Raw genomic sequence first — 23993 nt, forward strand, 5'->3', positions numbered from 1 at the left:
CGTCGGCCGGGGGGACGCATGAGCTCACGCGGACCGTCTCTGGGAGTGCTGAGTCGAAGATCCTCTCTGGCGTCTGGACCGACACGAACCGGCCGCTGCGTTCCACCGGAGTCGGAGATCAAACAGTCCGGCTCGAGTTGGGCCGCTCCCAGTCGCTCCAGGGGGACCTGAACTGTGGCTGAGGGGGGGACTCCACCGGAACCGACCCGCCGAGGACCGACAACTGCGCAGCTCGAACCTCACGGTCGGTGTGAAAAACCCGAGACACGATGGACCCGAGAGACACTGCCCCGGATTCCTGGGAACAAGAGGACGATGTGGAGGCCTCGGCCGACGGGCAGCTGGACTCCGCCTTCACCGCCCTGAACGTGAATGCTAAGCCGTTTGTGCCCAACGTGAACGCCGCCGAATTTGTTCCGACTTTTGCCACGAAAGCACATTCAGAGAGCCGCGAGACCGCTGGTGAGTTGGGGGGCTAGCGGGGGGCTAGCGGGGGGCTAGCGGGGGGGCTAGCGTGGAGCTAGCGGGGAGCTAGCGGGGGGGCTAGCGTGGAGCTAGCGGGGAGCTAGCGGGGAGCTAGCGGGGGGGCTAGCGGGGGGGCTAGCGGGGAGCTAGCGGGGGGCTAGCGGGGAGCTAGCGGGGGGGCTAGCGGGGAGCTAGCGGGGGGCTAGCGGGGAGCTAGCGGGGGGCTAGCGGGGAGCTAGCGGGGAGCTAGCGGGGAGCTAGCGGGGAGCTAGCGGGGAGCTAGCTAGCCGCCGGACAGACACGCGTTCCCAACCGGCCAGATGCTGCCGGTGTCTCCGGGCTTCAGTTGGGCTTCTAACTTTTTTTGAGGAGGAGTAACTTGTAACTGCAGCGTCTCCAGTATTGCCTGCTGCCCGGACATGTTGGCAGCACATCGGTGTCCGAGATGTTGAGCTCGGTCTCAACTGTTTTTAAAAGTCACCGACCGAACCGGCATTAGCTTGTTTCAACCCACCGGCGCTAGCTAAGCTAGCGTGTCCGTTAGCTCGTGTGGTTTCACCGCTGAGTTTCCTCCGAGAGGAAGTCCGACTTGAAGTTGGACGGTTCGGAGGACAGCCGGGCTCCTCCGGAGGACAGCCGGGCTCCTCCGAACCGTCCAACTTCAAGCACAACTCGCCATTGAAAAAGAAACGTGTGAGAACACTCGTGTTCGGTGTGACGTGGATGTTCCGACGCGTCCCTGGAGCCCGCGTAGAGCCGAACCGGAACCGGGCAGTCAGCAGAGAGGCTGGGTTACCTTCCTATTACACGTCATGTATGTTACAGCACAGTACCACGTGTGAACCTGGGACCCAAACTAAGGTGCTTGATAAACCCTGGAAGATCCAGTTCAGCAGCTGGTTCGTTGCTTAAGTTAGGGGTAGTTAGGGTAGGTAGGTTAGGGGTAGTTAGGGTAGGTAGGTTAGGGGTAGTTAGGTAGGGTAGGGGTAGTTAGGGTAGGTAGGTTAGGGGTAGTTAGGGTAGGTAGGTTAGGGGTAGTTAGGGTAGGGTAGGGGTAGTTAGGGTAGGTAGGTTAGGGGTAGGTAGGTTAGGGGTAGGTAGGTTAGGAGCAGTTAGGGTTAGGTAGTTAGGGTTAGGTAGGTTAGGGTAGGTAGGTTAGGGTTGGTTAGGTAGGTTAGGGGTAGGTAGTTAGGGTAGGGTTAGGTAGGTTAGGGGTATTTAGGGTCGGTAGGTTAGGGTTAGTTAGGGGTAGGTGGGGTAGGTAGGTTAGGGGTAGGTAGGTTAGGTAGGGTTAGGGTTAGTTAGGGTAGGTGGGGTAGGTAGATTAGGGTTAGTTAGGGTAGGTGGGGTAGGGTAGGTAGGTTAGGGTATGTAGGGTTAGTTAAGGTAGGTTAGGGTAGGGTTAGGTAAGTTAGGGTAGGTAGGTTAGGGTTAGGTAGGTAGGGTTAGTTAGGGTAGGTTAGGGTTAGGTAAGTTAGGGTTAGTTAGGGTAGGTAGGTTAGGGGTAGTTAGGTAGGTAGGGTAGGTTGGGTTAGGTTAGGTAGGTTGGGTTTCTGGCCTCCAGCTGTTTTCTGAAGGGCTGTAGATGCTGTGGTAACTGTGACTATTGGCACCACGATATGTATTTAAAACGCGCTCTGCCATATAGAAACTTTGGTAAAACAATGCTGGTAGTGAAGGAGCCACAGCACGGGTCCTCTAACTAAATCCAGTTCACAGGTTGGTGCATTTAAAGTAACCGTTGTTTCTCTTTCAGTTGCTGTTGAAAAAATATCCACCATGGAAGCGTTGGAAAATGCTGGTATGTATAAAGTGTGTGTTTCCCTCATGCTGCGTCATACATGCAGTTCGTACTCACCTTATTGACATGTGGAGACTCGGTGAACACGCATGACTGGTGAAGCCTACACTGTGACATCATGGGTTATAGACACTCGGTGACAGAAGTGCTTTTGGCTTCATAACCTCTTTCTGTATCCTTCAAGCAGCTTAATGCATCTACATCTACCACAGCTGTCCGTGAAGTTAGAAAGACTTCTCTGTTTCTGACCACAAACTCAAGTTTTATGTGTAGATTGGCATCTGTTTGTGTTTTGTCCCCCTGTTTTTGCTCTGTCACCATCTTGGGGTTGTTTCATTATCACTGAAAACACACACATCCTTATTTCAGTGGGAGATACCATCACACAATGTACAGGAACATGTGAGGAGCTCCCAGCATACCACCATTCAGCTCCAGTTCAGGGATGAACAGCTGACGTGTGGTTATAAAGAACTCCGGCTGCGCTTCTTGTTGGGAGATGTCTTGTATGTAGTCATGTACAGCTGCAATATATGCATATATGATAGATACATAGTTAGAAATAACGATAAAATACGGAGAAAAAATAAAAAGGTAGCCTGGCATCAAAAAATAGCATCAAGTCCAACAAACAGCCAGCTGCTCTGCTAACATTGTTATTGGCTGAATTCTGCAGTCATTCTGCAACCAGCTGGATGCTTTCACAGCATTTGTATGGAAACAGCATCACATTGTTAGAATAAAAGGAAGCACAGAAATGCAGTTGGATGTAAACAGCTGATGGCCACAACAGTTGAGCGCCCCCCCCCCCCCCCTCTCCCCACAAGCTTGTTGACTATGTACACATCAGGTAGGTTTCTGTAGGCGACACTGTAAATTGATATTTCAGGGTAAAGATAGGCATGTTACGATTTCATCTTCTGTTAAAAGTTACACAAAGTATTTAATGCAGAGATTTCCCTGCATGTGGTCTAATACCTTGATTGCTGCTGAATGTACAAAGAACCCGGCTGCGGGGGGAGAAGCTACTATTTTGGTGATTGTGGTCGGCTTTTCTAAAGCCTCCAAACTCCTGTTTGTAGATGGAGTGAGGAAACCCTCCTTCATTTACTGTTTATTGAGCTTGCATGACATTTTAAGTAAGATATCAGCAGCGTAAAACTGTATAAGATATAATATAATGTAGATCATGATCAAATGTATGAAATTCACACTGTTAAAACAAAAGGTTGCACGGTGAACCTCATCCTTGGCGGACAGGCAGAACTCTGCACTGGTCCTCTCTCGGGCACACTTCCACTTTTACAGTTTTCTTTTTAGCAGATAAATGAGTGGACAAAACATTCATGAGAGAATCCTGATCTCTATTCTGAGCACAAAAAACAAACTTTGACTTTCTTGCATTTACTTTGCCACGGTGAATAAACATTGTAGTGCGGAGAAAGTTTCATCTGGACGTTGCTTTGCAGTCCTTTCAAACTTGAGCTTAATCGTGGTGAGCTGCTTGAGCAGAGGCAGCTGTGTCTGTGGGGCGTCTGAGGTTTCTGGGATGTCTTGAGTTGTTTGAGGGGCATCTCTGAGGTGTCTTGAGGAGTCTTTTGGGGTGTCTGAAGGGTCTTTTGGAGTGTCTGAAGGGTCTTTGGGGTGTCTAGGGGGTCTTTGAGGGGCCTGAAGGGTCTTTGAGGGGTATTTGGGGTGTCTGAGGGGTCTTTGGGGTGTCTGAAGGGTCTTTTGGGTGCCTGAGGGGTTTTTGGGGTGTCTAAGGGGTCTTTGAGGTGTCTGAATGGTCTTTGGGGTGTCTGAGGGGTTTTTGGGGTGTCTGAAGGGTCTTTGAGGTGTCTGAGGGGTCTTTGGGGTGTCTGAAGGGTCTTTTGGGTGCCTGAGGGGTCTTTGGGGTGTCTAAGGGGTCTTTGAGGTGTCTGAAGGGTCTTTGGGGTGTCTGAGGGATTTTTGGGGTGTCTAAGGGGTCTTTGAGGTGTCTGAAGGGTCTTTGGGGTGTCTGAGGGGTCTTTGGGGTGTCTGAAGGGTCTTTTGGGTGCCTGAGGGGTCTTTGGGGTGCCTGAGGGGTCTTTGAGGTGTCTGAAGGGTCTTTGGGGTGTCTGAGGGGTTTTTGGGGTGTCTGAAGGGTCTTTGAGGGGTCTTTGAGGTGTCTGAGGGGTCTTTGGGGTGTCTGAAGGGTCTTTTGGGTGCCTAAGGGGTCTTTGGGGTGTCTGAAGGGTCTTTGGGGTGTCTGAGGGGTCTTTGAGGTGTCTGAGGGGTCTTTGGGGTGTCTGAGGGGTCTTTGAGGGGTATTTGGGGTGTCTAAGGGGTCTTTGAGGGGTCTGAAGGGTCTTTGAGGGGTATTTTGGGTGCCTGAGGGGTATTTGGGGTGTCTGAACGGTCTTTGGGGTGTCTGAGGCCGCCGGTCTGGGAGGAGCTGCTGTAGTTCAGCTGTTCATCCGGGTGGAGCAGCGTTGTAGGTGTTAAATCAATGATTCCACATCATGCGTCCCTCTTTCTGTTCGGTAGCTCGTCAGTCCTGTTTTCAATGCAGTTTCTTCTTTTTATTCTTATTTCTGAGTCAGTAGTAGAGCGCCTACTTCCATTTGTGTTGTGTGGACATGTTTTCAACAGGCCAGCATCAGTGCATTCATATCACCTGAACTGCTCCTTCCCTCCTTTTTCTGTTGTCTTTATTAAATCTGCAACTAAAGTAAAAACCTGCAGAGACAGTATTGCAGCTGAGTTGCTGTTTTCAGGTAACACTTGATTGCAAGAACGATGAAAAAGAGCTCAGTCTGAGATAGCTCTAATGATTTAATCCCATGATGACCGCGGTCCTGTCCGATGCCCCTGTGGGGAGTCACACTACTCTTCATGGCTGGTTTGGAAATTATGAGCACTCTGTTCTGTTTTGGAGGTTTGAGGTGGTGACATTTCTGGATGGTTTTAAGAGAAGCACGAAGCAGGAGAACACCGGGATGATGGATTTACTGGTGTTTGCAAGAAAATACTCAACATAGTTTTTTAAATGAGATTCAACTTGAAAGGATTCTGAATGAATCCCTCACCGACGTAAGATCTGCTGTATCTACTCTTTGGCTGCCAACTGCTCTTCTTATTAAGCAAGACTAGTTGGTTCAAGCAGATAACTAGTTGTCACACATTTAAGTAAGACTGGGTTATATGGACTAAAAGTCATATCCAGATATTTTTGGGCTGAATAGCGATACGCGATATATAAATCTGTATTTTCCACAGTGGGCTGAATGTTCACGTGTAAGTCAAAGTCAACGTGAGATCTCACGGTTAGTGGACTCTTCGGGGGGAACCCTCATCCACACTTCATGGTTTCTGAGTTTGTGTCCTCCTTTCATGCTGACTGGTCACGTGCTGGCTCTTCATTGGTCTGATTCTTCATTGACATTTGTGTTTCAATGAGTGGTTTCAAATCATTGCAGGCTGTGGTCGCTATCATTGTTCACTGCCCATGTATGTGAAGGTTAACTATATCTGGCTGTATTTAAGCAGAAGCATGGAGCCACAAAGCATAAATAACAAGAGTTATTATGCTCAGAATAATTTCAGATAACCTGATTGATTGAAACCATGTGCTCTGTATTCATGACTGCAGCTCCTGTGGAGAACGGTGACACAGAGATGACCACAGAGGAGCCCTGGGACCAGAAAGAGGCCGAACCAAGCGAGGAGGAGCCGGGAGGCAGGTCTTGCGGAGACCGAGGGCCGGCGGTGACGGCAACAGCGGAGGAGACGGTTCCGGAAATGATGGAGGAGGAAGAGGAGATGCCGGTGCCCAAGGTTCCTCCTACGCAGCCAGACGCCCCGAAGAAGGAACACATCAACGTTGTGTTCATCGGACACGTAGGTCAGTGGAAACGGCGTCTATGTAACTCACTGAAGACATCTTCTACCTGATGGCACGGGTGTTAAAAGAAACCCAAAACAGCAATGTAGCTCCCTCTAAAACCATGAGGCTGTCCTAAAAAGAGAAGAGGCTGAAATTCTGTATTGTTTCCTCAAGAAGAGAAGAGTTAACCCATCTCTCAATACTTTGTGACATCCCGGCCTTCTCTCAACTCCCAGAACATTGGTTTCTACAGAAGGACATATATCTTTAAAAAAGACCATCCAACAAATCTAGTTTCATTTCCATTAAAAGCGTAGTAATAAGAATGAAAAGAAACTGTTGGTCGCTGTAGTTTTTGTTGAAAGTGACTGGAACATGAGGAAATGGTGCATTTGTTGGGGACTAACTTCAGTGGTGAACTCCTTCTCGTGGTTCTGTAGTGAGTCTGGACAGTCGGTGGGAATGAAAATACGCATGTTCATGCTAATAAGGGAACAGCAGTGTGGCTCACTGACGCAGTTTTTAAACAACAACGGAGCTATATGGCAGACAAAAATATTATCTGGCTTTGATACACACACAATAATTTCATTTCTAAAGTGGAGCACACTTCAGACTGTTTGATCTTAATATTGATTCCTGTTGTGATCATGCTGCTCGCGGTGGGTCTCTGGACTCAAGCAGAAAAGAAGCATGTTGTCCATATCTTATCCTGGCTGTTCGTGGGTTTTAGGGTCATAGATGTAGTAACCATAATGGTAAACCATTGATGCTTTAATTACAGAATAGAGCCAGCAGGACTGAACTTCTGAGAGAATGGAGGTCATTGAAGCAGTGTTCATCAGCACTAACATGTTCCTCTTTAAACACGTTGTCCTTTTCAGTACATATTTGCCTTCAGTTCCTATGCAGACATCAACTAAAATGATTGTGTTGCATATTAAAAGATGCACACATCAATAAGTTAGTTTCAGCCTTCATTTTGCATTCTTTGAATTTTTTTTGTGTCTGCTTCCAAAATCCAACACAAGTTCTTCATCATGTCTTGCTTCTATTTAAATGCTACATAGTTGAGCGGGAGCCTCTCGTGTTTCTCTGTTGCCGACATGAGTAAATCATAGCAAAGAACAAAAAGGTAAAACAATGTACTCACATCCCAGTCAAGTTTAGCTCTTCTTCCAGCTGCCTTGTTTATGGTCTTTGTTCAATTTTGCTTCCTTACTCAGCTGTTTACACACTGATGTGTCTGTTACCAGCTCAAGATGAAAATATACTTTATTGTCCCTTGTGAGGAAAAAAAACCCAAAAAACCCTGTGCTCAGTTACTGCCACGCCAAACTTTAATTGCCTGACGTGGTCACGTGATGCCTGTCAGACGGCTGTTTTTAGCAGCTGCTGCCAACCAGCAAGACAGCGACGGACAAAATCGAGTTAGAAGAGTGCAAATGGTGTAAAATATGAATACAATCATCATTCTTTAGTTGTCATCATTGATTTGATCTTCCATCTATTCAATGCTTTCTAATCTAATCAAAAAAATCAGTTGCTCAATTTTAGAATTTTAGCGTTGCATGTGAGATAGAGGGACGGTCCATTAAACACAAGTTGGTTTTCTTAAACGTATGTCTTATAATGTCTTGGCTTCACTGCTGTCATATATTATTCTATTGCACTTTTTTACTCATTTTTGGGGGTGCTGCTCTAATGGTAAAGATCTATTGGTGGGAGAGAAGCTGTTACACATGTGCCGAGTGTTAAACCATATTGCAACAGACATACATTGCTGTAATTTTCAAACAATCAATGCCAGAGTTGTCAATAGTTGCCAAATATAAAATCTCACTGTATAAGTGTCAGAATTTAACAATTAATCGGTATCACTAAAGTGCATTAAAAGAATTAAGATAAAAAAAAAAAAAAATTAAAAAAAAATCCATCATAACTCATAATTTTTTATAACTGAATAATTTTGTACAACAAATACATCATGTCTGTGGATAGAAGCATTAATTTTCTGCTCTTTGAAATGGAGGATTTGGACATGTTTTGGTAATGGCTGAGTGTAAAGCTCTGGCCAGGAGGTGATGGCTCCTCTCCAGTGGAGGATGTGGGTTCAGTCACTCACTGTGTCCTCGGCCTCTAAACAGACATCTTGTGTAACAACTGCAGACAATACTGTTCCTCCCTCTCTGACCTTCAGTCCAGTCTGTACAAAATGACTGAGCTAACAGATTACACTTGAGCTTCCTGCTCTGTCATCAGTGAGGTACCCTTAACAAGTCTGAAGTGCACTCACTAACTCTGGTCTTTTATTACTCAACATGGGCTTTAAGGTGTTAGCATGGGACCTACTGTCCGTCTCATTTGGTGAGTAGTATCTTGCCTTGGTGATAACCTGGGCTATCTGTCGGTCTGTCAGCAGCAGGCTGACCTGTTGTAAAGCTGTGTATTCTGGCTAGCTAATCACAACTGCATTAAAAAAAACAAAAAAACTCAACATTAGTAAGCTTTGTTTCATCTAAATCCACTGCCTGTGCTGCTTTTCCAGATGCTGGCAAGTCCACCATCGGTGGACAAATCATGTGAGTTGCAATCTGGTATTATCTTCTCGAGCTTTTCCTAATAGTAAGTGAGGTTACATCATCACTTCAGGCCTTTGACATGTCCTCTTCCACTCAACAGGTATCTAACAGGCATGGTAGACAAGAGGACCTTAGAGAAGTACGAGAGAGAAGCCAAGGAGAAGAACAGAGAAACCTGGTGAGTGTCTTGACTAACTGGCTCATTATTTTGATGTCCAACCTGGAAAATGTTCTATGGTGACTAAATAATAATGTGTGATGGGCTAATGCCACGTCTGTCCGTGTTATTTATCGTTATAATTATGGTGATGTGATCAGGAACCACATGTCTGTGTTCAGCTAGCAGTTCTTACGGTGAAGGGCGGGCAAAAGTTGTTTATTTTAACAATTTTATGATATTGTCATAATAGCATTTATCTAAAATTTACTGACATAAAATAATAATACAAAAAAATAGTAAAACAAAGTTTATAGTGAATACATCTTTGCTGTAATTTTCTAATCCTCCCATAGTCGGTCTTAATCCAAGAGCCTGCTGTAGGGATGGGTATGGATAAGATTTTATTTTTATTTCATTCATACTCCTATAGGTCTAGTTATATCAATACGCTCATCAGTTCTTTTTCATTACTAAAGAATTGGGTTTTTCTTGGATTATCATTTTGAAAAAGAAATCAGGATTATAACAGATGTAGATTTCAAACATGCCAAAACATTACTGGTTCTGGACGGGTGTTACGGGTAGATAGAGGAGGAGCTGGTTCTGGTCCAACCCAGTAGCTAAAGCTTCAAGAAGTTGAATAGTTTTATATACGTTCTAAAATCGGCTGTCAGACATTTTACTGTTCAACTTCGAAGCGTCTGACACTGAAATGACAATAACTGATCCACCTTAGAGTTCAACTTGTTATTGTTCATATAAAAGACATTATTCAGCTGGTTTGGTGGAGCTCAGCTATGTGAATAAATGTTACTAAACACGAGTATGTCTCAGATGAAAGGTGCGAGCCGCCTGTGTTAGACTGCTCTGTCGCTAACTCCCAGGTTAACGGCCTTCATCACCCACCAGGTCCAATAGGACCTGCAGGGTCTGGAGGAGGTCCAACAGGACCTGCAGGGTCTGGAGGAGGTCCAATAGGACCTGCAGGGTCTGGAGGAGGTCCAACAGGACCTGCAGGGTCTGGAGGAGGTGGACAGTTGACTTGACCAATAGCTGCAGCTCTCCGTAGACGGAGCTGCTGGCTCCACAGCTCTGCTGCTAACTTCCTTCTTGGCTCAGATCTCCGCTCATCGCTCTCTTTTGCATTCGGAAACACTTTTGAATCCACTTTGCTGAGAAATGTGTAAAAAAGCACCTAAACGTTAATAATTGTAGTGAAAACTGGTGGATTTCATGGACATATCAGTGTTGGTCTCTATTCCCTTAAGAACTGTCCCTGATTTCCCTCAACAATAACATTTAATGTTTTTGTGTCTTCAGGTATCTGTCCTGGGCTCTGGACACCAACCAGGAGGAGCGGGACAAAGGCAAGACGGTGGAGGTGGGCCGGGCCTACTTTGAGACGGACAAAAAGCACTTTACCATTCTAGATGCTCCGGGACACAAAAGCTTCGTGCCCAACATGATTGGAGGTGCATCACAAGCAGACTTGGCTGTTCTGGTGAGTCCAGGTGGTTTTAAACTGTTGAATTAATGCTAAACATGAGTTCATAACCTGAATTCCATGTAAAGCAGTTTTAAATGTGTTCTATGCCAAATTTTACAAAGGTAAAAAAAACAGCAATATTCTTCAAAATGCTCAGATTGGTCATGATTTTTTATTTTGGAATAGCCAGTGAATTATAAAACATGTTCAGACTATGGTCTTGTGTCACTTCATCCATTCCTCCTGGTCGTGGTGATCACGTACCTTACAGCTTTCAGATTAGCGGCTGCTGTACAAACAAGACAAACGTTAAAGGAGGTTAGCGAAAGGTTCTGAGTGGAGATCCTTAAGGAAGATGAATGAAATTGAGGTGCAGTGCTTATCACTCTGCCAGGTACAGCTAGCATGTGATAGTCCACCTGAGGAGCACCAAGCAGACGCTCCATCCATACTCGGCAATCAGAGCTGTCATCATTCAGTAAGCTGATGTTAAGCGTGCAGAACAAACAACGGCCTTCGTGTTCCAGATGTTGACTGCCGATCTGCGTCCCGTCAGCTTTATTAAAGTGATGGATTTCAAACGTAGCCTCGACCAATAGTCTGCATGCCAAGAGATTAGGAGCTGTCTGTTAATGTAGCTACAGAAAATACACATTATACTTTCCCTTTGCAAACTGCATGAGTCTCTGCATGAACATTGGTCACATGCCAACCCCAGCCGCCACCTCAGGCTACAGTGGATAACATGGATAGCAGGCGTGCACAGGAATGCTCGGTAGCTTTTACTGTGTTCATGACTGATATTGTTATTAGCAACAGCAAGTTGCTGCTCACAGTTTGAATTAACTTTGCATGTGTTGAGTTTTGTGTTTGACTGGTCAGCCACGCTCAGTGTTTCTAACCTCGTAACCAGCCGTGATCACGGTGCAGAAAGAGTCCCTGAAAAGGTCACTGGTCCAAAAGGGTGAAATGCTCTTTTTGTTTTTTAAACTAACTCTGCTGGTTTATTTAAAAAAAAAAATAAAAGAATATATTTATTTAGATTTTCCCGTTTTGTCCCAAAAAGGATTTTATAGAATAAATACAAATGATATTGAGGATTAAACCTGATGCTATTTGTCAAGCAAGCGTTGTTATGTAACATCTTCAGAACATGCTTTACTTTTATTGGGGTTTTTGAACCTCTTACGTTTTGCACACTTGTGGACGACGCCACAAAATGAATGAATGTTGTTGTCCATTAGGTGATCTCTGCTAGGAAAGGCGAGTTTGAAACTGGTTTTGAGAAGGGTGGGCAGACACGGGAGCACGCCATGTTGGCCAAAACAGCCGGTGTCAAGCATCTGATAGTTCTGGTGAATAAAATGGATGATCCTACAGTCAACTGGAGCCTCGAGAGGTGAGTGGATGAAAAATAATGATTAAACAGCGGTGCACATCAGTAACGGTACAAAAACAAATCTGGATTTTTCTCAGACCAAAACACTTAACTTTGCTGTTTCCAGGATACACTGAGTTTATGCAGCAAACGCTAACGGCTAACAAGCAGCGAGGTTGCCAACCGGTTAGCCTGTTAGCTTCTATTCATTTTCATTACAACCGTACTTCCTGGCCGATGGCCTGCCAACCTTTTAAGTGGTATTCCTAAAGACAGTTTATTTTGTTAGCATGGCTTTAATATAGAAACAAGGCTTATTGCAATGATGCTGCTAAATTAAAATTCTGCAAGACTGCCTGGCATGTGATGTGCAGTGTTTTAGAAAATGAGTGATGATATCAAACGGTACCCCATGCTGCAGTGTTGAAAAAGTAAACAAAAGCTCCACAAATCATACACTTAATACTTATAAATCACAATACACATTCAAATTGGCACCCGAGTATTTGATGGTACTGAATTGGGAGATAAACACATCACATGAGCGCTCATGTCAATGCAAGTCATCTAACAAATAACTACAAGCAGATGTGTTACTGTGCTCCAAGTGACTTACAAAACAGCTTTCAGCCTGAAGTCCGGTCCTCCACAACTGTTGTCTGACATCAAAGGCTCACTGGCTGGATTCATTAGAGATCCTGAGTGGCAAAAAGGTGTGTGTGTGTGTGTGTGTGTCTGTCTGTCTGTCTGTCTGTCTGAGTGGCAAAAAGGTGTGTGTGTGTGTGTCTGTCTGTCTGTCTGTCTGTCTGTCTGTCTGAGTGGCAAAAAGGTGTGTGTGTGTCTGTCTGTCTGTCTGTCTGTCTGAGTGGCAAAAAGGTGTGTGTGTGTGTGTGTGTCTGTCTGTCTGTCTGTCTGAGTGGCAAAAAGGTGTTTCTGTGTGTGTGTGTCTGTCTGTCTGTGTGTGTGTGTGTGTGTGTGTGTGTGTGTGTGTGTGTCTGTCTGTGTGTGTGTGTGTGTGTGTGTGTGTGTGTGTGTGTGTGTGTGTGTCTGTCTGTCTGTCTGTCTGAGTGGCAAAAAGGTGTTTCTGTGTGTGTGTGTCTGTCTGTGTGTGTGTGTGTGTGTCTGTCTGTGTCTATCTGTGTGTGTGTGTCTGTGTGTGTGTGTGTGTGTCTGTCTGTGTGTGTGTGTGTGTGTGTGTGTGTGTGTGTGTGTGTGTGTGTCTGTCTGTGTGTGTGTGTGTGTGTGTGTGTGTGTGTGTGTGTGTGTCTGTCTGCCTGTCTGAGTGGCAAAAAGGTGTGTCTGTCTGTGTGTGTCTGTCTGTGTGTGTGTGTGTGTGTGTGTCTGTCTGTGTCTGTATCTGTGTGTGTGTGTCTGTGTCTGTCTGTGTGTGTCTGTCTGTGTGTGTCTGTCTGTGTGTGTGTGTGTCTGTCTGTGTGTGTGTGTGTGTGTGTGTGTGTGTGTGTGTGTGTGTCTGTCTGTGTGTGTGTGTGTGTGTGTGTGTGTGTGTGTGTGTGTGTGTGTGTGTGTGTGTGTGTGTGTGTGTGTGTGTGTGTGTGTGTGTGTCAGTCGTAGCTCAGCAACGAGATGCCATGGTAACGTTTCATGAACCTTCAGTTTCTCTCCATCAAACATCTACACAGGACAAACTACATATCTACATATTTCCACACAGGAAGTGAAACTACATCTGGTCAGAATCAAACTAATTCTAACTGAACTTTAGTCCTTCTTTAGTTCCAGATGCTGTTTCCAGACCGTCTATTGTTCTGTGCTATTCTGTGAGATGTTTAGTTTGACTGAGGATGAGTCACCATGTTTGGCTTCATGTCCCATCTGAGAGCATTTCACAGGTGCAGTGTTGTTGGCCCAATTTTGTTGACTTCCTGATTTGGTGATTTTTTTTTTTCCTTGTCTAGTGTAGAAAAGTAGGGAAATATTGTGAAATGTTAATTTTTTTCGATTTTACATCTATTATCATTTCCTACTTTGTTCTGTAGCCTACAGACACAGTTAATATAGTTAATACAGTTAATAGTTAATATAGTTAATACAGTTAATAGTTAGTATAGTTAACACAGTTAATAGTTAATATAGTTAATACAGTTAATAGTTAGTATAGTTAATAGAGTTAATAGTTAATACAGTTAATAGTTAGTATAGTTAATACAGTTAATAGTTAATATAGTTAATACAGTTAATAGTTAGTATAGTTAATAGAGTTAATAGTTAATACAGTTAATAGTTAGTATAGTTAATACAGTTAATAGTTAATATAGTTAATACAGTTAATAGTTAATATAGTTAATACAGTTAATAGTTAGTATAGTTAATACAGTTAATAGTTAGTATAGTTAATACAGTTAATAGTTAATACAGACACACACACCCCACACACATGCCACACACATACAGACACACGCCACACACAAACCGCACGCACACCCACATACACACACACACACACAGAGGAGAGTGCAGCTGTATACCTGTATAACGTGTCTAAATGTCCGTGTAGCTCCTCCTCCTCCTTTGATATTCACATCCCTCCTGTTGTCTGAACCCTCAGATACGAAGAGTGTAAAGAGAAACTCGTGCCATTTCTGAAGAAGGTGGGCTTCAACCCAAAGAAGGACATCCACTTCATGCCATGCTCTGGGCTGACGGGGGCCAACCTGAAGGAGCCCACTGACATGTGCTCCTGGTACATGTACGTCTCCTCTTCCTCTGCACCTCTGTTGTCAGTGTGGGGATTCTATTAGATACTAAGGATTTCTCTTTTATTCATTTCTATTAACGTCTGTCCATATTTGATGTTATTACAGAGGTCTACCATTCATTCCACACTTGGACAGTTTGCCAAATTTCAACAGATCAAGTGACGGCCCTGTTAGATTGCCCATTGTAGACAAATACAAGGTAAGAATCTGGTCATTCGAAGACACATTTCAATTTTCTGTAGGTGCTTTTTTTTTGTAAGTAAAGTTGTAAAACACTGGTGGCTGGACAGAACTCTGTTAACAGTGACATGGGCTAAATGCACCCACCGACATGCCAGTGGTTCTATCAGATCTATCAGGATGATGTGGTTCTATCAGATCTATCAGGATGATGTGGTTCTATTAGATCTATCAGGATGATGTGGTTCTATCAGATCTATCAGGATGATGTGGTTCTATCAGATCTATCAGGGTGATGTGGTTCTATCAGATCTATCAGGATGATGTGGTTCTATCAGATCTATCAGGATGATGTGGTTCTATCAGATCTATCAGGATGATGTGGTTCTATCAGATCTATCCGGATGATGTGGTTCGATTAGATCTATCAGGATGATGTGGTTCTATCAGATCTATCAGGATGATGTGGTTCTATCAGATCTATCAGGATGATGTGGTTCTATCAGATCTGTCAGGATGATGTGGTTCTATCAGATCTATCAGGGTGATGTGGTTCTATCAGATCTATCAGGATGATGTGGTTCTATCAGATCTATCCGGATGATGTGGTTCTATCAGATCTATCAGGATGATGTGGTTCTATCAGATCTATCAGGATGATGTGGTTCTATCAGATCTGTCAGGATGATGTGGTTCTATCAGATCTATCAGGATGATGTGGTTCTATCAGATCTATCAGGATGATGTGGTTCTATAAGCAGTAAACATGCTGAACATCTAAAGTTAGACCATTTCCTGCTCCTGTTTGTTAAAAATTGACTGATTTCATTGACATCTCTAATCCCAACATGTCTTCCTGGTTAGGTTAGGTTAGGTAGTTACTTTATTAATCCCGGAGGGGAAATTTTTTCGGTTCTTGGTTTACTTTGTTTCGATACTGGACTTTGAATCGTGCTCAGAGTTGAAGGAGTGTATGCTTTATATAAATGACTATTTTCACATCATTCACCCAATTTTGTAAATAAAAAAAATATGACCGACTTACTAACTTTGCAGTTTTGCAGCTTAATTTCTGCCATCAGCTTCAACCATCTCTCACCATGTTGAACACAGACATGAAATGAAATCCTGCTGCTTTGCAGTGGAGAGATCAGTTCTTCATGTTCCATGTGGAGGAATCAGGTTTTCTGTCTGTGATGTATTGACAACCCCCCTCCCTCCCCCGTCTCATTATCAGGACATGGGTACTGTGATTCTGGGCAAACTGGAGTCGGGCTCTATCAGTAAAGCCCAGCAGCTGGTCATGATGCCAAACAGGGTAAGACATCCCATAAACCTTTTTACTCCATCAGCTGTAACCAAGAAAGATGAGACATTAAAGAACACTGAAACTAAACTGCAAATTCAAAATCAAAGTGCTTCACACTGATGTTTATATTAGGTTAGATAAATGTAGAGTATACAGTGTAAATGATTTGCATCAAGGTGTGTCTAGATAAATCGATCCCGGCCATTCACTACCTGAGATGTTCTGCTGTTTACCTGCTTCTACCTGATTGTTCTCTATTGGGATTCTTAATAACCCATTTTACACCAAGAAGCAGTTTTCACCTGGAATTCAGCTGCATGTTTTAGTTTGATCCCAAACGTGTGAACTGTCTGCCTCGTCATGCAGCATGTGGTGGAGGTGTTGAGCCTCCTGTCAGATGATGTGGAAACCGACGACGCCGGGCCGGGCGAAAACCTCAAGCTGCGGCTCAAAGGCATCGAGGAGGAGGAGATCCTGCCGGGCTTTATACTGTGTAACGCCGAGAACCTCTGTCACTCGGGGCGCACCTTCGACGCCCAGGTCCGTCCTCTCAGCAGCTCTACAGCATTTATGTTGGAGCAAGTATCAGTCGATCAGCACAAGATTCATCTGAAACTGCTTTGATACTTCTGGTGGTGTAATTTTTATTCATGTTGGTGTTTGGCCACGCCCCCTCCTCATCACCGTGAACTCTCGTCTCTACAGATCGTCATCATTGAACACAAATCCATCATCTGTCCAGGTTACAACGCAGTTCTTCACATTCACACGTGCATCGAAGAAGTGCAAATTACGGTGAGACGTAACGCTGATGTAACTTATGACAACGCAGTTTGACATTCGTCTTTGAACGCTGGAAAAGCTTTCAGGAAGAATGAGAACGGTGTCAAAAAGAAACATTTGAAAAAATGCAGCATATTAATGTTCTCAACATGCTCTTCACCTTTTTGTATTTGGTCCATCAGATATTTGTTTTGTTCTCGTTCCTGCTAATCTGATTATTATGAACATAAATCAGTCTGATCATACATGTGTAATATATCCAGGAGAAGTGAAGCTGTATGTGATGTGTTGTTGCTCTGCTGCAGGCCTTAATCTGTCTGGTGGACAAGAAGTCAGGAGAGAAGAGTAAGACACGACCACGATTTGTGAAACAGGACCAGGTCTGCATCGCCCGTCTGCGTACAGCAGGGACCATTTGTCTCGAGACCTTTAAAGACTTTCCTCAGATGGGACGGTTTACCTTACGAGATGAAGGTAGGGCACCTGCTGATGATGTGGGAGGGGAGGGGGAGGGGGAGGGGGAGAGGTTAACAACATGGAAGACGGGCACTCTGTGACATCACATCATTATTGGAGGAAGAGCTTTTCTCTTCCGTTGACTTCTTCTCCTGCTGCAGGTCCTAAATATCACTGAAGTTCGTGTCCTTCAGTCTTCATTGTGTCCTGCTAGCTTGCTAGAACAGTTTGTGATTGCTGGCTGTCAGGAGACGATAGATTAGGAACCAGTCAGCACCAGACAACCGGCAGAAAACCAGGTCACGGTTAACTAGTAGAGCTGCTCCTTTTACCAAATATTACATCGGAACGACACACAACTCCTCCCAATGAATTCTGATGTCACTAAAAGCTGGAGGATTTGTTTTTAATTGAACCTGTTGAATGGTAAAAGTGTGCATGGGGTAGAGTAGAACGGGCTTTTTAAAGGCTGATAAAATAATGTGAAAAATGTGTTAATCAATGAATCCTGGTTGTGTTCCAATGTTAAATACCAATCTTCCAACTTGTTCATGTTCGTACATCCCGGATCTACAGGATCCTCCTGTTTGATATTTCATCTCATAAAGGGATCATTACGTGGATGTTTATTTGAAAGAGCACCAAGGTGGTGAGTAAAGTAACATTTGAACGTTCATCCCTGTCTGCCGATAAACAGCTGCTGGATATTCAAGAAATGACTCTAGTGCAAAGAAATAACCAAAAAAAACAACAACTAGAAGATGAGACTTGAAGCCAGCAGCTCTCAGCAGTTATCTTCTGTTTTATATTTCTGTATTATTTGCTCCTCTGGGGCTGCAGGTGATATGATGAGTCTAAAATATTCATACATCAGAATACATCTAATGATGAATTCATTTCATGAAATATGCACATGTATTTAGTCCGATCTCCATGGACACTTTGATCAGGTGATATTTCGGCCACACATTCACACAGGCGGCCATTGTTTTGTTTTTTTGTACATCCTTCATCATTCAGCAGCTGAGCTGCTTTCAGTTGGATTATGTGTTTAACTTCATTATGTAATTTTTAAATTATAGTTTGATCCCTTTTTTTTTTTTTTTAATGTGTGGCTCTGCTGTCAGTCCACCTGTCCATGTCTGTGATTGGTCAGATGCTACAAACTCCTCCTCTTTTATGTGAACGTGCTCAGAGCCTGAAGCAGAGAAAGATGATGACCGATGATCTCTGACAGAGTTTCTGCTTTGTTGAGCAGCTCAGACTCAAAGTCTGGATGTGTTGAACTGCTCGTAGTTCATCCCTCTGGTTTAAAGCAGGAAGAGACCAGATGACCATTGTTTGTGTTTTGGTGACAGGCAAGACCATCGCCATCGGGAAGGTGCTGAAGCTAGTCGCCGAGCGGGAGTGAAGAGGATGATGTCGTCTGAGAGTCGTGGTGAGAAGGAAGGGGCGGAGCTTGGTCATAACCCGGCCACACGGTTATGAGCGGTGACGGAGCGTCTGTCGCTCCTCTTCTGCGTGTCCGAAGATCAGCTTCACAAAAAACAAGTCATGTGAGAAAGAAACCTGTTTTTAAAGAGATGACAAACCAAGATGATGTCCACACGAGTCAGCTTTCTCATATTGAGAGCTCAGCTATGCCAGTCTGGGTTAGCCCTCCCTCCACCTCGCCCCCTCCCTACTCTGGTCTACTCATCATTACATCATTTTTATTTTTGTTTTCTTGCTTTCATAAATGACAATGACAAATGGCAGAAGTTATATCTGTAAACAGATGTGGACCAGGATTTTTGCTTGGAGTATAAAAAAATGATTTTCAGAATTAACTTGCAAAAGAAATTGTTTGAGAGAACTTAACCAGTTGAAACCAAATGTTTATCTTGGGTGTAAATGTTTCCCTTCACTTTTACCCAGTTTTTGGTTTCAAATGTTATTAAAGCAAAAACAACTATGACAATAAAATGAGAAATTGGGGAAAATAAAGTGTGTTCATTGTTAGAGCACATTCCATATTTCACAATTCATGTTAAATGTTTTGTTTTTTTCCTCAATGTCTCTGGTGTTAAAGTGAGATGAAACTGATGTTGGTCACCTTTGCAGGTTTTACACACTTTTATTCTTTTAAATACTGCTTTATTAATAAAATGGAAGAGGACAATTGTTCATCACAACAGTTTTCCAACTTTGGAACCAGTGCAGGACTCGGATCAGTGAATCAGCCTGAATCAGTAATAATACACAAGCAGATATTGACTTCAGTAAACATACTGACAGTATTGGTTCCCTTCAACTTAAAAAAACAAATCTGACAAAACTAATTAGAATTCATCATTCTCTGTATTTAATAGGAAATCATGTTGCATTTTAAATAATCCAATTGTAAATGTGTACAGGCACAAATATGAACAACTGAAGCTAATCTGTAGCAGGACCTTTAGATGTACTGATTGTTCCCAGCTGGTCGTCGCATTCTTCTTGATCCACCTTTGAAAGGTGTCGTCCACAGATTCAGCAGCTTCCACAGATGTTCAGTTGTTTGAGAGCAGAACTCGGTCAGCTGCTTCCACCTGGATGTTTTGTGTTTGGAGGCGGAGCTCTGCTGCCGGCTGCATGCGTTTCTCCAGAACACCATAATGTGATTTCCTTGTTCCCTGCAGAGATTGAGGAGACGGGAGAAGCTGATGCAGTGGAGCCTCCACAGTTCAGTCGGGATGCTGCTGCTTTCAAATCTGTTTTCTTCTGGAAACACGGAGCTCGTGACTTCTGGAGTTTTAATCTGATTCCATCTGACTTGTATTTTAACAAACTCCATCCCTGACTGTAACGAGTCTCTTTTAAAAGTGGTCTTCTTTCATTCAGACATATGTACGCGTTTGTTGGACTTTGATCTTTTCCTCCAGTTCAACGATCTTTCTGTTCACTTTGGACGTTGCAGCCGCGTCCATTCAGGTTGGCGACGAGTTCATGGACCACAGAGCTCCTGAGTTCAGCAGCTGGTCACGGGAACGTCCGGCTTCATCAATATGCTCCTGTAGATTTGTTCATCAACCATGTTTGAAAATGATTTCCTCGACCTTTCTCCTGAGGCCTTTTCTCTGTTTAAATGGGCGGAGTGATTTTAAGGTGTTATCAGGTTGAAATATCACCAGTCTTATTCATCACCATTTAAAGGGTTATCAATCATGTCGTCCACGTTGTTTTATATAACTAGCTGCACTCCACAAAAATAGAAACACAACATTGAGTTGAAGGAAAAGATCTCAAGACTTCTGTTGTGAAGCCACAAAGTTTATTTTGCCTTAAATTCTGTTCTTTTCCCAAAATAATGACCCACATAACAGGTGTGACATCATGGTGCTGATTAAACAGCACAGGTGTCACTGCTCTTTTCTTAGCTTATTCTATGACGAACCAAAGTCTAATGAAAGCGCTTTTAATGTCTGCCGTTTTCAGGAGGATTTAAGTCTTCATCGGGTGACGAGAACCGACACGTTTCATCAGTGAAGGAAACGGCACGAAAACATGTTTTATTCAGAAACTATTGCTGCCTTCAAATGGTGCTCAAGAGCTCGTGGATCAAACATGGGACGTCGTGTGCACCGTATGTTTGGGGTTAAGTTGTAAAGACACCGTTGCTAGGCAACAGAAACATGGACGCTGCCTAGAAGCCACCGAGTTTAGGCAAAGTTGAGGTGTTCTGTGAAGGCTTCCACTTCCTTTGTTTTGATTTGGCTCCAGATGTTATCCAGGTGTGAGCCAGATGTTATTACATTTCATTTATCTGACTCTTTTATCCAAAGCGACTTACAACAAGTTCATTTCAACCATGAGGGTACAAAACCAGAGCAACAAGAATCAAGAAAATACAATTTCTTCAAGAAAGCCAAACCACAAAGTTCTATCAGTAAGTTCTATTTTAAGATACTAAAGTTCTACTGTTCAAGGTAAAGGAGGAAGAGGTGTGTTTTTAGTTTGTGGTGGAAGATGTTCAGAGTTTCTGCTGTCCTGATGTCGGTGGGGAGCTCATTCTACCATTTAGGAGCCAGGACAGAGGAGGAGGAGGAGGAGGAGGAGCGGAGTGAACGGGCTGGGATGTAAGGTTGGACCATGTCCTGGATGTAGACTGGACCCGATCTGTTCACAGCACGGTACGCAAGTACCAATGTTTGGAAACGGATGCAGGCAGCTACTGGTAACCAGAGCCTGGACCAGAACCTGGACCAGAACCTGCACCTCCTTCTGAGTGAGAAGAGGACGTCTTCTCCTGATGTTGTGCAGCATGTATCTACAGGAACGTGTTGTTGCAGTGATGTTGGCAGTAAGAGAGAGTTGACTGTGGAGTGTCTCCGAGGTTCTTATCAGTCAGGGTCGGGATAACAGAGTTGTTGAAGGTAGTAGTCAGGTCGAGGGTGGGAGAGTCTTTCTCTGGAAGGAAGAGCAGGTCGGTCTTGTGGAGGTTGATTTCCAGGTGGTGTGAGGACATCCACTGAGAGATGTCAGTCAGACAGGCAGAGATTCATGCTGCTACCTGTGTTTCAGATCTGGAAAAGAGAGGATCAGTTGGGTGTCATCAGCATAGCTGTGGTAGGAAAAGACATGCGAGTGAAGGACAGAGCCGAGAGAGTCGGTGTACAGAGAGAAGAGGAGGGGACCCGGGACGGAGCCTTGAGGGACACCAGTAGTGAGAGGACAAGGTTCAGACACAGATCCTCTCCAAGTTACCCGGTACGTGAGGTCGTTGAGGTAGGATGAGAACAGGGAGAGAGCAGAGCCTGAGACACCGAGGTCCTGAAGGAGGAAAGAAGGATCTGGTGGTTCAATGTGTCCAATGCAGCAGAAGGTCTAGAAGGATCAGGACAGAGGACAGAGAGGCTGCTCTAGCAGTGTGAAGCTGCTTAGAGACAACAAGGAGGACCGTCTCATGTTATCCACGTGTGATCCAGATGTAGTACTACTACTATACTAGTACTAGTACTACTACTATACTACTGCTACTATACTACTGCTACTACTATTACGAGTATACTACTGCTACCTACTACTACTACTATACCACTACTGCTACTACTACTCCATCCGGCCTCAACGACTACCGACCGGTTGCCCTCACATCTCATGTGATGAAGGTGCTGGAGAGGCTGGTCTTGACCCACCTCAGGCCGCTGGTGAAATCTTCTCTGGACCCTCTGCAATTTGCGTACCAGCCTCATGTGGGAGTGGACGATGCCATCATCTACCTGCTGCAACGAGCTCAGTCTCACCTGGATGGAACCGGTGACTCTGTGAGAATCACTTTCTTTGATTTCTCCAGTGCATCCAACACCATCCAACCACTGCTGCTGAGTGAGAAGCTGCGGGTGGTGGGGGGGTGGAGGGGGTGGACACGTCCACCGTCTCCTGGATCAATGACTACCTGACAGGCAGACCACAGTTTGTCCGTCTGGGCAGTGTGCTGTCTGATACGGTGGTCAGTGGTACTGGAGCTCCTCAGGGAACTGTTCTGTCTCCTTCCTGTTCACCTTCTACACAACTGACTTCCAGAACAACTCAGAGTCAAGACATCTGCAGAAGTTCTCTGATGACTCTGCAGTGGACGGATGTATAAGGGATGGACGGGAGGAGGAGTCAGTGGACGGTGTATAAGGGATGGACGGGAGGAGTCAGTGGACGGTGTATAAGGGATGGACGGGAGGAGGAGTCAGTGGACGGTGTATAAGGGATGGACAGGAGGAGGACTCAGTGGTCGGTGTATAAGTGATGGACGGGAGGAGGACTCAGTGGTCGGTGTATAAGTGATGGACGGGAGGAGGAGTACAGGGCAGTAGTGGAGGACTTTGTGGAGTGGGCTGGTAGAAATCACCTGCTCCTGAACGTGGCCAAGACCAGAGAGATGGTGGTCGACTTCAGGAGGAAGACGACGGCTCCACAACCGCTGAGAGTTCTGGGAGAGGATGTGGACATGGTGGAGGAGTACAAGTACCTGGTGTCTCCATGACAACAGACTGAACTGGAAGACCAACATCAACGTTGTCTACAAGAAGGTGATGAGTCGACTCTTTTTCTTGAGGAAACTTTGATCCTTCAATGTGTGCAGCGAAATGTTGGAGATGTTCTACCATCTGTTGTGGCCAGTGAACTGTACTTCTAGTAGTCTGCTGGGGGGGGCAGCATTGGAGCCGGAGACACCAACAGACTTAACAAACTGGTTAAGAAGGCCGGCTCCATCATTGGCTGCAAACTGGACAGTCTGGAAAAGGTGGTGGAGAGGAGGACGCTGAGGAAACTATTATCCATATTGGATCATCCTGACCACCCTCTCCACCTGCTGCAGGGACAGAGGAGGACGTTCTCCAATAGACTCCTCCAGCTGCTGTCACAAGGACAGATACAGGAGATCATTCCAGATACAGGAGATCATTCCTGATACAGGAGATCATTCCAGATACAGGAGATCATTCTGCTACTACTACTACTACTACCATACTACTACTACTGCTACTACTACTATACTACTGCTACTGCTACTATTACTACTACTACCATACTACTACTACTGCTATTACTAATATACTACTGCTACTACTATTACTATACTACTACTACTGCTACTACTACTACTACTACTACTACTACTACTATACTACTGCTGCTGCTGCTACTACTACTACTACTATACTAGTACTACTACTATACTACTACTACTGCTACTACTACTATTACTACTATACTAATGCTATACTACTACTGCTGCTGCTTCTACTACTACTATTACTTCTATACTACTGTACTATAATACTGCTACTACTACTGCTACTATTACTATACT

At 44.5% G+C, this 23993-nt stretch overlaps 1 protein-coding gene across 1 annotated transcript; it reads left to right on the forward strand.

Annotated features, from left to right (window-relative positions):
- Positions 1-20025, forward strand: gspt1l (G1 to S phase transition 1, like). Its single transcript, XM_069175617.1, has 14 exons — positions 1-462; positions 2222-2266; positions 5880-6131; positions 8662-8695; positions 8796-8873; positions 10176-10356; positions 11586-11740; positions 14286-14426; positions 14542-14635; positions 15854-15934; positions 16292-16465; positions 16631-16720; positions 17014-17182; positions 18523-20025. The coding sequence occupies exons 1-14, from the start codon at positions 270-272 to the stop codon at positions 18573-18575; spliced, it is 1740 nt and encodes a 579-aa protein (XP_069031718.1). The 5' UTR covers positions 1-269; the 3' UTR covers positions 18576-20025.
- Positions 20026-23993: the final 3968 nt, after the last annotated feature.

This window comes from Embiotoca jacksoni, unplaced genomic scaffold (assembly GCF_022577435.1).
Source record: "Embiotoca jacksoni isolate LCO1_2020_lvr unplaced genomic scaffold, fEmbJac1.0.p SCAF_69, whole genome shotgun sequence".
NCBI classification, from domain to species: Eukaryota; Metazoa; Chordata; class Actinopteri; family Embiotocidae; genus Embiotoca; species Embiotoca jacksoni.

Coding starts and splice junctions, on each gene's coding strand:
- gspt1l (XM_069175617.1), top strand. CDS start 270: ATGGACCCGAGAGACACTGCCCCGGATTCCTGGGAACAAGAGGACGAT. Junction 6,132..8,661: donor TGTGTTCATCGGACACGTAG/GTCAGTGGAAAC, acceptor CTGCTTTTCCAG/ATGCTGGCAAGTCCACCATC. Junction 17,183..18,522: donor GTTTACCTTACGAGATGAAG/GTAGGGCACCTG, acceptor TTTTGGTGACAG/GCAAGACCATCGCCATCGGG.